Here is a 14440-nt window from a genome sequence, read left to right on the forward strand (position 1 = left end):
CTTTCAATTAAGTTTTATCTGTCATGTATAATTTAATCCAATTTATTACTAGATGATTTCCCCCCTGATTGGCTTAACGAGCAATATATCTGAATCAATCACCTTTGATATGTCGAAAAAGTAGCGTTTCCTGTGTCCATTGAATTGATATATGTGTTTATAAAATCGATTTTGTTCAACATAATTCATTTCTATTTCCAAAAACTTTACTACCTATTACGAAGTAAATTATCCTAAACACATACTCAAAGTTTGCAATTCAACTGTTCGGAAACGACTTAAAAAATATTACTGTGAGAATCGAGTTTGAACAATAGCTGCACATTTCCAATCCACCCCCCTCCTTTAAAGATCGGTCTGACTCTGGCTATTCATTTTGAAGCAGACTGAAAATTTTCAGGTTTTGAACAACGAAAGATGTCAATAATTTGAAATGTTGGATTCAGCATTTCCATTTATCAATACTTCGGATCTATCATGCTGACAATGTACGTCTATATCAAGGTTTAAAAGTTTGCAAATATTTATTTCTTCAATCCTTTTTTACCATTAGGTTTAGTAGTTTTAAACTATTTATAAATTTGTTTTGTCACCAGAAATGTTAACTTCTGGCTGGCTTATTCCTTCAAGTTGAACCTCCACTGGTTACAGCAATAACCGATGTGTCAATTACAATTGGCAACCCCATATGGCCAGGAGTGGTACACCACTGGATGGAAATGTCGAGATATTGGAGTTAAAGGGTTAATAGATCGATAGGTCTACTTTACTGCGGAGGATGACTGTTGAAGTGGATGGAGCTCCCTTATTTATATCTAAAGGCTGTTGATAGCCTAAACTTGAGGGAGTACTGTCCTCTACTATTTTTAATTGGAAGAGACTGGGATAGAACAAGTCCCCCCCTTCTGTTAGATTAAGGTGGCATGGCTAAAATATAGACCATGCTATTGCTCCTCAATGGATCTCAACATAAGGAAGTCCCTACCACCATCCTTATCATTCTGAACATCATGGCTTTCCGGAAGCAAGCGCAAAGATCCTTTTAGGACCAACTGCAACAAGGAGCTAGATCAGCTAATTGTCCTAAAAGAAAAAAAATGTCTGAATTAAGTCTCTTACATTTTCAGTTGTTTATCATCCGTCTTTTTCTATCCACTCATTATATATTTCCATTGACTAACATAATATTTTTCGTCCCTAACATCACATTAATAGTATGTCATATCGGTATTCAATCAGATCGGAAATAGAAACATGACCTGAAACACAGGACAACTTGTGCCATCTAGGAGCATGTGGCTAATGAGTATAAATCTATATTAATCCATACCCAACTTGTAATAGTGAATATTTTGAGTTACTTACTTATTTGTCATATTCGATATGATAAAAAAGGACTGAGTGGGGAATACTATGTCACCACGTTTAGCCTAAATGTCTTCGAAACTCCACAGTATTCAGGCTAAGAAGTAATATGTATTATGCTCTCTTGTTGGTTTAAATTAATTTTAATCAAATACTATTAATTCACATTATAAACACACGTCCGCGAGCGGCGCATCAGTTTACGTTCTTCTATTAATATAGGTACACAATAAGTCTCAATACAAAATTTGGTAGTTTTAAAATATCGGTAGTCATTGTATTTTTAAGCGTAATGTGATATAAATACAATTATAAAATAGATTTACTAATCAAATTTATAAAGCACCACAACATAGGAAATGTAGAGCATTATGGTATAAAAATACCGCTTGCCTTATAGAGATAGAGAAAACCTAACCCTCAAACCTCATCCCTAAAATCCAAAAACTGAACTAAACTAAACAAATGAACGTTGTACACACTGAACTGAACTAAACTAAACGCAACTTAACCGGTAAGAGATAACTGTCACGTACTAAAGATTTGTTATGAAAATATTTAATTAATTTATTATTACAAACTTAAGAGGTGCTAAATATTTCTTAATTTGTTGCTTTGAATTTTCACTCGCGGTACAATTTCGTTCCGAAATTTATTAATTGAAATGGACTTCAATTAGTTGACAGTTTTATAGATTGTATAGTCTACATTGTTATTAACAAGGTGAGTTGAGTGTTTCCTTACTTAATTGTAGATTGCTGACGGAAATAATCTAAAATCGACTAATTTTTTCTAGCTTGTGTATTGAATAACCATATTTTTCCATTAGTAATAAGCTGTACATTATTCAGGACTCTTAAATTTTCTCATTTTAGAACAATATGCTACATAACAACATGTCTACATAAGAAATAGTTGGAGAATAGGCTTGGCTAGGTCCTTTTTATCCCACCTCAGCCTTAATTCACAATTACCTAAGGATTTTTGATAAAATAAATTTGTAATACAATATACTAAGTACAAGGAATAATAATTAATAATACTATTAAAGCCATGTTACCTACAACCTCTTTTAACAATTTCACAAAAGTATATTTTCATTTCCTGAAAGTTTTAAGTGGTAACAAACTATAGCTTCGCCTATATTGCACTAAAGGTTGGAGTTTGATAAGTGGCCACAATTGAATCAACTATTAAATAGAACGATTTAAATGCTGTCAGACATGCTTGCTCTGTAAAAGTAATTGTATATACGGGTAGGTTACGATAAGCGGACCCGGTTTTTTATATCGAAATTGGCAAACGATATTACTTAATCATAACCATCAATATAATAAATCGATACTGATTAATTATTTTGAACAATTAACTTAAATAATCTATACCAACAGTTGTAAACACTTTCAAATAATACTCGTAATGTAATATTTCAATTTTATACAAGTAACATTTGATTATTAAAAATGACAGTCAATTTTAGAAAACTACAGGACATTGCTTTGAAAGATGATAAGCCATGCCTTTCGTGACTTCAACATGTTGGACTCGTACTGAAAAACCCATTAAATGTGAAATTTGTGGGAAAGAAACAACTGTAACTGTGAGAGGAGCAAATATGGTCGTCTTAAGTTTTCCTAATTTTGGTTATAATAATTTGTTTGATCATTGTAAATATTAAATTCATATTGTAGTTTAAATTGTATGATTGTTGTTGAGGACTATAGATGCTTTATATCGATTGATAGTCTAGGATTTGAGATGCGAATATTAGGTATCGATGATTACATTCTTTGATATAAAAAACTGGGTTCGCTTATCGTACCCTACCCGTATATACTACGCTGCTGAAACTTGTTATAAATAAAAGTGTATTATTTTCTAAATCTAAAATGCGTAGCCTATATTTCTTTTACATATAAAAAATATAGCTTCACTATAATACAGTCTTAGTCTATAACCTAATTCATTTTGACATTATTGTTCTAACTTAAATCAAAGTTAAATCGTGCATGGTATTTGAGTACTTAAGGCCACTAGAGATGGGACATATTGTTATATGTCAATCCAATCTCAGTATTGGCATTATGCTGTTACTAAAATAATGTTGCTATATTGCAAGTAAACATCTAAATCTACATGTGTGGGTCTATTTACACAAAATATATAAGCATTAAATGTGATATGATGTTGGATAAATTCAACGTTCTGGGATGTGATGTGGGGATGGGAAAGTTCCGACCGGAAATGCCCCTGGCCACCAGTGTGAGTTTCCGTGGCGCCATCTGCACTTCTGGCGAAAAATAAAATCTGGTGTCCCTAAATCAAATCATTTATTTGATCATTAATTTAAAATATACAATAGCCTATGTCCTAATCTAAATTTTACAGTTCTATGAAGGAGATAAAACATGCTCATGCATATTAAAAACTGCAAATTGGATTTTGGCAAAGAGCTAACATCAACAGGTAGGAAATTGAAAAGCTTAAAACCCAAAAGTAAAACAATTTAGGAAAGAAAGAAGCCTGTAGAAAATGTTAGAGCTTGCCCTGGTGACATGGGTATATGCACATCATCATTGGTTACATACAAGTCAATATTGTCCTTAATTGCTTACAAACATTGGTAAATATGTACAGTTAAATTTTCATTGGCTACAAACAACGGGCAACTTTAGTCCAAGTACCTGCATTAGAAAGAACTTTAATTGCTCTTTTCTGGACCAGCAGTGCTATATGCGTGTGTGAAGAGTGGCCCCATAGCCTAGTGCCAAAGCTTAGCAAATAATGAAAAAATGCATAGTAGGCCATCCTGATGTGCTCAGATTTAAGATTCTAAAAAGGAACAGTATCCGATTCAGCCAGAATCAGTGCATCCACGTGTGAGTTCCAGATTAGCACAGAATCGAGGTTGAATGAAACCTAGGAGTTTCACTGGATCGGATAACGGTGCATCATGGGACAAGGACAATGCCAAAAATTGGATCTTGGATTCATAGAGAGCGAATCTTTTCACAACGAACCACTCAGATGCCAGGAGAGTATGAGCTGAATAAAGTTTTGTCATCGAAAACAACGCATGTTGCCCAGACACGCTGTAATACAAGTCGTTGATCACAAAAAGAGGGGGCTCAGCACCAAGCCCTGGGGTACTCCGCTTATTACAAGCCTAGGAGAGGACTCTATGCCCATTCCAGGCCACCATCTGCCTTCTGTCGACTAGGTAAGATCTGACCATCTTGAGCGTAGCCTCACCAAGACCGTACTTTTTAAACTTGCTAATGAGAATGTCATGTGACACACAATCAAATGCATGAGAAAGATCGCACAAGGCTACAGCTGTTGAATGTTTTATTTCAAAAGACTTTAAAATTTCCACGAGAAGATGCTTCACAGCCATGACAGTGGATTTTCCTGGCCTAAAACCAAACTGGGTAGGGGCTAGGAGATGGTGTCACTCAAGATAGTTGTACAATTGACTGAACATCAAGGATGCAATCAATTTTGTAATGACCGGAATCACAGAAATGGGCCTATAGCTGGAGACTACAACTGTTGATCCTTTCTTGTACTGTCTTGGACCATTTTAACGCATTAGAGAAAATCCCCTCAACAAGACAGGAGTTTATGAGGTATGTCAAAGTACATGTACATCCTTTTATAAAAAGTTACATGATATTCCATAAATGTCCTTACTATTATTTAAAGCTATTTACAGCTGCCACTACTTCTCTCTCACTAACAAACTTCCACTCAAAATTAAAAAGTGGCCTAACTTTATTGGTGTGTCATTTAATTCATCATTACATGGTAGGTCAGCAAGAATAACTTCAACTGATTCGACAACAAAAATCATTAAATTGTTCAGAAGTGGAAAAGTCCTTGCTACAAGCTGTTTTCTTTGGGGTTTTTTTAATTCGATCCCAGGCAGCTTTACAAGAATTTGCAAGATGAACTGAGAGTTAAAATCTTGCCTAGCTACTTTAATCTTAAACCTATAGGTTCTCTGCAGCAAATAGAGCCTAGACTTCAACTCAGTTCTGATTTTCCAAAGGTCATGAATACGAGAATATTATTTCTACTCTGCAGAAGTTCAGGTGTAAACCAGCCAAGTTGATTTTGCATTGCTCCAAAACTGCCAATTCATTTACGTTTGGTAGGGCCAGTGACATCGGTTTTGCATTTCAGTGGAAAATGAAAATATTCTGCTTTAAAATAATATAAAATACTGAAAACTATATTAGTATCTACTGCACTACTTATATCATACCACAAATCAACATTGTGTTATGATTTTAAAAAACCTGGAAAAGAAATAAGGTAGATAATCCTAAAAAACACATTCTTTAAAACTAGAGCACACTGTTTTGACTTGCAATAAAAATATCATAAATAAAAAGGAAAACATGTGGTCTGTTAAATTATCCCAGCTTATCTCCGCATCATAGTTGCAGATACCCAGGTTCATCAGGATGTTATCCATGTACGCTTTCTCACAAGTTGGTCCAATGACACTGCAGAACATGTTAAAACTTCAAAATACAAGGCGCATTATGAAAGTAAAGCACATCTAAGAAAATTAGATTTATTAATTCGATTGTTACAAATGGTTAAAATTCTTCAAAATGGTCTTCTCCTGCATCATTACACCTGTGGAGACGATTCTGCCTTGCCTAGAAAGCATCTTGAACTCCTCAACTGGAATGCCTCTCAGGAACCTTGTAACGTGAGCATGGATGTTTTCCACCAACTTCCCAGTGCTTTCCCTTCAGCTCTCTCTTCAATCAGGGGAACAACAAAAATTCATATGGACCATTCAAAGTCAGGACTGTAGAGGCACGGTGGTCTTGTTCTGGGTCAGGTAGTGGGTAAAGATGAAGGCCGTGTGGCTGGGAGCATTATTATTGCATGTTTACCGCCATTGTTCTTGTCGATGGCATTGGCCTACTCAGTATATAAACGAAATAAAAACAGCTGGCAATGATTACACATAATGTAATTATGGCAGGAAGGGTTGATTCTGTTTGAATGTTGAATTTAACTCCAGTTCACTTTCCTTTTATTACAACCTCTGGTATCTGACGCTGCCTCAGACTTGACTCCTGAAATCTGGAGTGACGTGTGTCTGAAAAGATCCAAAGAAAGTCGGTGACGAAGAAGCTCAAAACGAATCTTTACATTGTTTCGACATCAGAGATACCTTATAAATAAGTGAAGTGGTAGACTCATTGTCTCATCTCAATTGTGCACCTGATGAGAAAATGAGACTTCGTCTATTTATAGTAAATTAAGTGCCATTATTGGGGAATAACATTCTTTGTTTTCTATTGGCAAGATAAGACTGGAACCATGCTAAAGAGTTATCAAAAATTCCATAAAATCTTTGTTTATTCACAGTATTAAGTCTGTCTGACTTGCTTGTACTTCTTTTAACAGATTGTTTTATATTAAGTTTAGGTTTATAGAAATGAGCTGTTCATATGTTCACCAGATATTTGTTTCGCTCATTATTGTTTTGCATTTCAAGATTTAGATTTCAATATAGATCTTACTTAGGCTTACATAGTGAGAGTCACAAACCTCTTTCATCCAAGTTTTTCACTTCACATCACATTAAAAAATCGCTTACAAAATGAAATCTTGAGAAATTTTTTATATATGAATTGGAAAACTTGATTAATAGGTTTTAATGTTTTAAGTAGATCTATTTGTGTCATTTATTTAAACATAAATTATTCTGTTAAACAGAAGGATGATGGGAGGAAATAAGGCTCAGCAGCAAGTACAACAACCTCAAACAAACAACATCGACACTAACGGTCAGCAGCAGCAGGTATTATTGCTTTATACACAAAAGAGAATTAACTTATAGGTCTATGTATTTTTTTCCGATTCACATTAATTTAGAGCACATTATGATCAATATATGTTCCTGCAGTAGATTTTATGTTTTAAGTGCGGGATACGTTGGCCCTGAAACACAAGCAGTAATGTGATATAAAAAATAGGTTGCTTACCCAATATATTAAGCTTATGTGTACGTGGTGTGTTTTCTTTTCAGAAGGAACATCCGGGTCAGTTACTTATATTGAAAATTATTTCGGGAGGGGAGGGCTAATACACTGGGTGATTTAGTAAGTATGAAATACTCCCCAAATAGGAGCTCGGAAATATTCACCCAGGAATTTTTTGAGCTTTAAGACCTCATAAATGTGTTCTAGCTTAAAACAGACCATTGAGTGCAATTTGAATGTTTGTCTTTTAAAATTTCTGGGTCTTGAGACTCCCTTTATATACATTCACCCATGATCCGAGTAACCGTATATTTAAGAACATGCATAAAATGCTGATGTCCGGATTTAAGTATGTTTTCAAACAATTTTAAAATATATTTTATATGTACTTTATATTAATTCACATTGAAAGTCAATCTTCTTCTTCTTGACATACAGCACAAACTCAGCCGATCAATCAGTAGCAGATTCAAAATGGTCAGTTATCATTTTTTGAAATCCCACATTATATACTTTTTTTATTAATTATAGGCTGAAAATACCTTGTTGTATAACCCAATATTAAAATCGTTCACGTATTTTGGTATTAAAATACCATCATCAAATTATAAATACACTACATATATCGGTATTAGCAATTTATATACTGTGTTTTTATCCTGTGATGATGGTATATTTATACTGAAACGCAGAAGTGATTTTAATTTTGGATTTTACGATAAGGTATGTTTTAGTCTGTAGTCATTGTACTTTTGCAGTCCTGGGCATCCAAAATGTTGTTAATTTCAATTTGTTTTGAACATTTAGCTTTCTTTTAGTGCTAAATATTTTTATATTGTAATTTTGCACAAAAGAAAAAGTAATGAAAATTGGTCAATAAATAACAAAATTATGACTTTTAATAACTGTATGTGACATAGAAGTTTTGGATAATGCTTCAAAAAATACTGTCTAGGCACTTTAGGGGCCAATATTTAAAAAAATTGTTAATCTGAAAGGGGTAAAAAATTAAGTCATTGAGAAATACTTATAGTGTGTTATGTATCGTCCTAATAGGAATTTGGAAAAGTTCATTGTTTAATATTAAGAGTTGTGGTGAAGGGTTGAAAACGAAAATCTTGAATTACAATGTCCTGTGTATTATGTGCCAGGGGAATGGTGAGTCAGAGGCTCAGACACCTGCGGCCCCACTCTTTTGTATCCGCCATGGCTGTCAAAACCCTGCCATCACGAATCCCGAGTGGGAAGACGAGTATTGTAGCAACGAGTGCGTTGTCACACATTGCAGGTACGTTACAATCAACAGCATCAAAATAATTTCTCATGGACTTTTTATGTTAGGTGCAGTGTTTTAATTTACCGGTAACTAAAATGTATGAATAAAGTACAAGATTTTGTATTGTATAAAACACTTGGTAAGCACGCCCAAAGGTGAAATTTCTATACTTTTAGTAAAGAGTTTAGACCTTAGAACCCATGTAAAATAGGTCTTGGTTATCTAAAATATCTACTTAAATAAGAAATTTTCTTTTTGTCATATTTTTTTCTTGTATAGGGAGAAAAAGGTAGTTTATACATCTTACTTTTCCTTAACCTTTTCTGATTTATATAAGGTATTTCACAGTAAGGTACAAATGGTGCTATTCAAAAAATTATAACTTGACCTTTTTATTGTCAGTTTATTCAAATTTAAGAAAATTGTTCCTTAAAATGATGTCTCATAATACTTTGAATTATCTGGAACTGAAGGATAAGATAGTGTCTAATAGAAACAATTGTTGTGCTCTGGTACACAAGTACATGATGACATGTACTCCATCATCAGGTACACTTGTTTTTTCATAACTGCTGTTGTGTACTCCATCGGGTATACATCGAGCTTTAGTAAAGCATGTTGAGTGCCCTATGAGGTACACGTTATTAAGCATTTTCCTATGAGTGTTTCTATCATTTGCCTATCTTTGTAGTTTGTGAAATATGAGTCCTACTTGTAGAAATAAAAAAATTAATTTTTTACGCACTCCTTAGGTTACATGTATTTAAATTACATTTTTGTGCAAAAATGTGATCAACATACTTCTTTTGTTATACTTAGACATTTTACGTTTTAAGAAAATGATTACAGATTTTGGTGATTATTATTAAAAACTTTGACGGCATAAAAAAGTCTGAAAATTAACCATTATCTTGAACGTGAAACAAGTCTGAATGTTTTTCTTTTAAAATTATCTGCATTCTAAATAAATCCAACAATTCCAATGCAATAATAACTTATAACATAATTCTTGAGTACAGTTTTATGCACTTTATAGTTGAAAAATTACTTTACGTTCAAGAACATAAAGTGTCTTGTTTGTCTTATTGTATACTGCTTAGAAAGTAAAGATTTGCACAAAATGTTAAAACCTTGTTATGGAACTTATATCATAGAATTTGTAGTAAATCATTTAAAAATAAAATGCACAGCATTGCATTTATATAAATAACTATGAAGATTTTCCATCACAAAGCTAAAGCCATTGAAGCTCTGCTTTTCGTATTTAATAGAGGCTGATTAACCCTTAAGGAAAAGGATAAAAATGAAACTAATTAACAATTTGCTCCATAGTCTAGTACTCCAGTCAGCAATAATGTGAGTGATTGTGTGTCATTTCCCATTTATTCTTACAATTGCTCATATCATACACTGCATTTTGAATTTGTTAAAAAAAAGAACTGTTGTTATTGTGATGTTGGAACTTTTTCAATATTTATTGCAAACTTTATATAGGTTATTTTTCAAATTTAGCAAAGACAATTCATATGTTCTATTATTTTTTTCTAATGTCTATGTTTGTTCATTATCCTTCAATTCTTTGTTTATATGCGGACATCAGGTGTTCTGCGGTTGTAATATGGCTACAAAAATTTAATACTTATAGTTATATTTTTTTATCGTAGATGGAGTTGGTTTAAAATTTGTTTAAACTTTAAAAATTGTAAATACTTGTTATTAGTAATACAAATATATGCCACTATTTATTCAATAAAAGGCTTATAAAAAAAAAAAAAATATGGAAAAAAATAACAAACAGTTCCGAAATCTATGGAAATTCTTTGAAAATCGTATAATATTATTTTACTTTTATTGATATTTTAGTTTGTTTGTTTTAGGTATTGGACGATCTCCAAAGATTTAAGAACTGTCGTCATTTCTTTGGTGATGATTATATAGAAATAAAACTTGGGTTATTGGGGTTCAAAATTCAGAAATCGTTATTTTTAAGATTTGGATTCTGATTTGACCATCATTAAATTTTCAAGTTAAACATAGAATTTAATGTTGGCATTGGTCTAAATATGATACATGATTTAAAAATCCAATGAAGAACATACTTTTTTTCATAAACAAACTACAGTGTTCATCGGCAATAACAGAAATGTTCCAGATACCTTGTGTTCCCTAGCAGTGGTGACAAGTCTAGGATGTGGAATTTCCTCTAGTGAACTTTTAGTTCGGTATAGTTGGCCATTCCAGGAACTATTTGATTCTCTTTTCTCAAATAAGCTGTAAGGAAACCTTTGCGATTTTTGAGATCTCTTAAGAGGATATGAGTCAGTGCTTGGAAAAGCAATTTGTTTATAAATAAACTAAGTTGTGTAAGATTTTCACATAGTTAAATATGTATTCTTGTTTCAGAGATGTGTTCAACTCTTGGGTAACGTCTAACCAGAATGGTCCGCAAACGTGAAGTGGTTGGAGTCACTTGCTTGTAAATATGAGTCTATTCTACAAGGATAGGTATGAAGTAATGATATCACTCTACAAGAATACATTTTGCAATTAACATTAATGATGACTAAATGTACATTTGACATAAGAGGTATTTTGTAATCGTCATAATTGTCAGATATGGGGTTTTGCAATTTAGATTTTGTAATCACTTGTTTTTGGCCAGCCAATTGAATGTTCTTTCAACACACTTCCGGTGTCATGAAACTGATGAAACCAGTGACCTTGATACGTAACTTGAAACCGATGCTGCACACTCAATAATCGATTTAAATTCAAAATATCATATAACACACTGTGCCTTCTGTTTCGCAGTACATATCATACTTGCGACTGGGAATAGCAGACTGCCACCACGCAGCTGTCCTGCGCATCCCAAGGTCAACGTTTCCTCCCATGCTGCACAAACAAAATTTAGTTATTTCAATATGAGTATAAATCATTTATCTCGAATAGTTTTAAAGGAACGACTGTTCAAAATCCCAGTATTTTTTTCAGAGGCGGTACATATTTATTGGATTTTCATTAAATACCAAAGTCTTATCATTCTGAAATTAAAGATAATAAATTGTTAGAAAGAATGGTTGGTGAAGAGCAGTATTTATTTTGCTGAAATACCATAACTTTTCCACAATTATTTTATTTCAGGTGTTATTCTAAACCCTTCTTGTTTTACTATTATCATTGTGACTGATAACTAAATACCAGTCTAAGAAAAAGAGTAGCTCATCAAGACTTCATCTAGATCTGGAAACTTTTCGTAGTGTAACTTTCAAAGATTTACTAGTTTAAGCAAAATAATTTATTATAACTGTATATTAGCTAATTTAATATTATGATGTCTACATTTCAGATGCTGAAATGTCTACAGTAATCGAGGATTTACTACCTGCGGATTGCTATCTCCAGTTGGTGTATACGTGATAGTATATTTTATTTTACAAGTTATTTTTATATGAACTTAATCATGATTTTACTAATGTGAAAATTGTATCCTTATTGATATAATTATAAATATTAATGTATAGTATATTTTTCTTGTGTTCATTTAATGAGTTCCTTGTAAAAGTCAATCATAAGATTGATATTTAATCTAAATCACAATATTATATGAATAGAAAGTTACAACCAGAACACATTTCATTTGCCACTAAAATGTACAATATCATTAACAAAGTCATAAATACAGCTCATTATTATAAATCTTACAGCCACGTCAAAATCTTAAAACTAACAAAAATGAAGCCTAACGGCACAACAGTCATTGTAACAAAATACAAAAACGCAATAATCATTAAAAATCCATATTTTTAATTTTGAAAAATTCGTTTAAGCTATAAAATGAATTCTCCAACAGCCAGGAATAGAAATTTTTTTAATCTGTCGAAGGAATATGAGTTAATTTGTCGTTCAACAAAATTATAAACCTTCAAAGATACTACAACATGGCTGTCAAGGGTTTTACGTAATTGACATTGTCCAATTTCAGCATATTTTTTTGCTATGCGTATTATGGCCATGAATTTCACGTTTCAACTACGAGTTTCATTGAGTGTAGTGTTAGCGGATACAATAACACTTTGCTGAAGATTATTCAACTGTAAACAAAAAAGGAATGGTACTCCTTTCAGTGTGGTAAAATTTGATTTACCCTTCACCATTAAACTGTTACTGTTGTTAATCATCTGTGCTGTGCTAGCAAAATGGGAATAACATCTTTTTGTCTACAGTGATGTCACATTTATTAACCTGTGGCGGACCTCTATTTTAATGGTAAGTGAGTGTACACATACTATTGGGTTGACCTTCAGTAGGTGACGTACACTTCCTCCCCTACCCATTGTAAATTTTACCTTAACTCTTTCAATGTCAACGTCTGTATAATACGATATTCAGTTTTCTCGAGGTAACAAGCTGCATGGTTAACAAAAATTCCTCATATTTCGTTAGTCTTGCTCATGATCGATGTATCGTTTGTTTGATTATATTTTGTAGTCTGTGGTATTGTATAACAAAGTTATTATGTTTGATCATATTCAAGCAGTATATGAATATTAAGCATATAGTAGAATAGGCTTAATTAACTAATATTTTAAAGCCTATAATTGGTTCAATAAATAAGAACCAAGTACACATTGACAAAATTTCTAAACTTAATGTTCATGAATAAAGAGTAGTATGTCTATTGTCTAAAGCAGTGGTTTTCAACCTTTTTCATTTCACTTACTTACTTACTCCCAGGGCCATTTATATCGGAGGTGATATTTAGCCGCACCAACAAAGCTCCTCCATCTTGAACGGTCCTCTGCATCTTCCTCTGAAGCGCCCACCTTCTCCATATCAGCCTTCACCTGGTTCCACCATCTCACTTTCGGTCTCCCACGGGGTCGTCTTCCTTCTGGGTTACCGTACATTACCCTCCTCAGTTTGCATTCCTCTTCTCTTCTCAAAACATGGCCTGCCCAACGGAGTCTTCTGCACTTTATTTCTCCTATTACATCTGTACTATTGTAGAGCTCCCTGATTTCTCTATTATGTTTTCTTCTCCATACCCCTTGTTCATATGATGGCCCATAAATTTTACGTAAAATTCTATTCTCGAAAACTAGAAGCTTTTTCTCATCCTTCTTATTTAGCCTCCACGTTTCGGATCCGTACAAAAGCACTGGACATATAATTGTTTTGTATATTCTAGTTTTAGTTTTGTGAGAGAGAGATTTGGTTGAAAGTATCCTATTGCATGCATATACACATCTATTTGCTGAGTTGATCCTATTTTGTATCTCTGGTTCATTTGTGTTTTTATTTGATATTGTGACCCCAAGGTACTTAAAGTTCTCCACTTGCTCGAAAACATGCCCATCAATTTGTAGGGGTCCTCCTCTTTGATTTTGATTCCTTCTAAAGTGCATATATTTAGTTTTTGCATCATTCGTCTTCAACCCCACTTTCTCTGCCTCACTCATAAATAGTCTAGTTAGTGACCTCAAATCATCTAAAATGAAAATCATTGTCATATTTGCAGAAAATGTAGATGATTTTCATTTCACTTACCCCTTAAATGTTTCTAACGAAAAGTACCCCCCCCCCCCCCCCACCAAAAGTGTAATCTGTGAGTGATAGTGTACAAATAAAAATCTTCCAAAAAGTTTGGATTTCTTTTTTTCTATTTTTTTTGTCTGGATGTCTCTGAATCGGCGATGAAACTTGTTAATTAAGATCACAACAAACTTGGGATGTATATAATTGTCATCTGCAGAAGTACCGGTTCTTAATTGAGAGTTTATACTTG

At 33.1% G+C, this 14440-nt stretch overlaps 1 protein-coding gene across 2 annotated transcripts; it reads left to right on the forward strand.

Moving 5' to 3' along the window:
- The first annotated feature begins 1755 nt into the window (after nucleotides 1-1755).
- Nucleotides 1756-12180, forward strand: LOC124364293 (TOX high mobility group box family member 4-B-like). 2 transcript variants are annotated; one of them, XM_046819652.1, is made up of 5 exons: nucleotides 1756-1879; nucleotides 7111-7195; nucleotides 8528-8664; nucleotides 11056-11157; nucleotides 12002-12180. In XM_046819652.1, the coding sequence occupies exons 2-4, from the start codon at nucleotides 7115-7117 to the stop codon at nucleotides 11105-11107; spliced, it is 270 nt and encodes an 89-aa protein (XP_046675608.1). In that variant the 5' UTR covers nucleotides 1756-1879; nucleotides 7111-7114; the 3' UTR covers nucleotides 11108-11157; nucleotides 12002-12180. The 2 variants fall into 2 exon arrangements, with proteins under 2 accessions (XP_046675608.1, XP_046675609.1); XM_046819653.1 differs by having other exon boundaries at nucleotides 1785-2088.
- The last annotated feature ends 2260 nt before the right edge of the window (nucleotides 12181-14440 follow it).

Source organism: Homalodisca vitripennis, chromosome 6 (assembly GCF_021130785.1).
Source record: "Homalodisca vitripennis isolate AUS2020 chromosome 6, UT_GWSS_2.1, whole genome shotgun sequence".
Taxonomy (NCBI): domain Eukaryota; kingdom Metazoa; phylum Arthropoda; class Insecta; order Hemiptera; family Cicadellidae; genus Homalodisca; species Homalodisca vitripennis.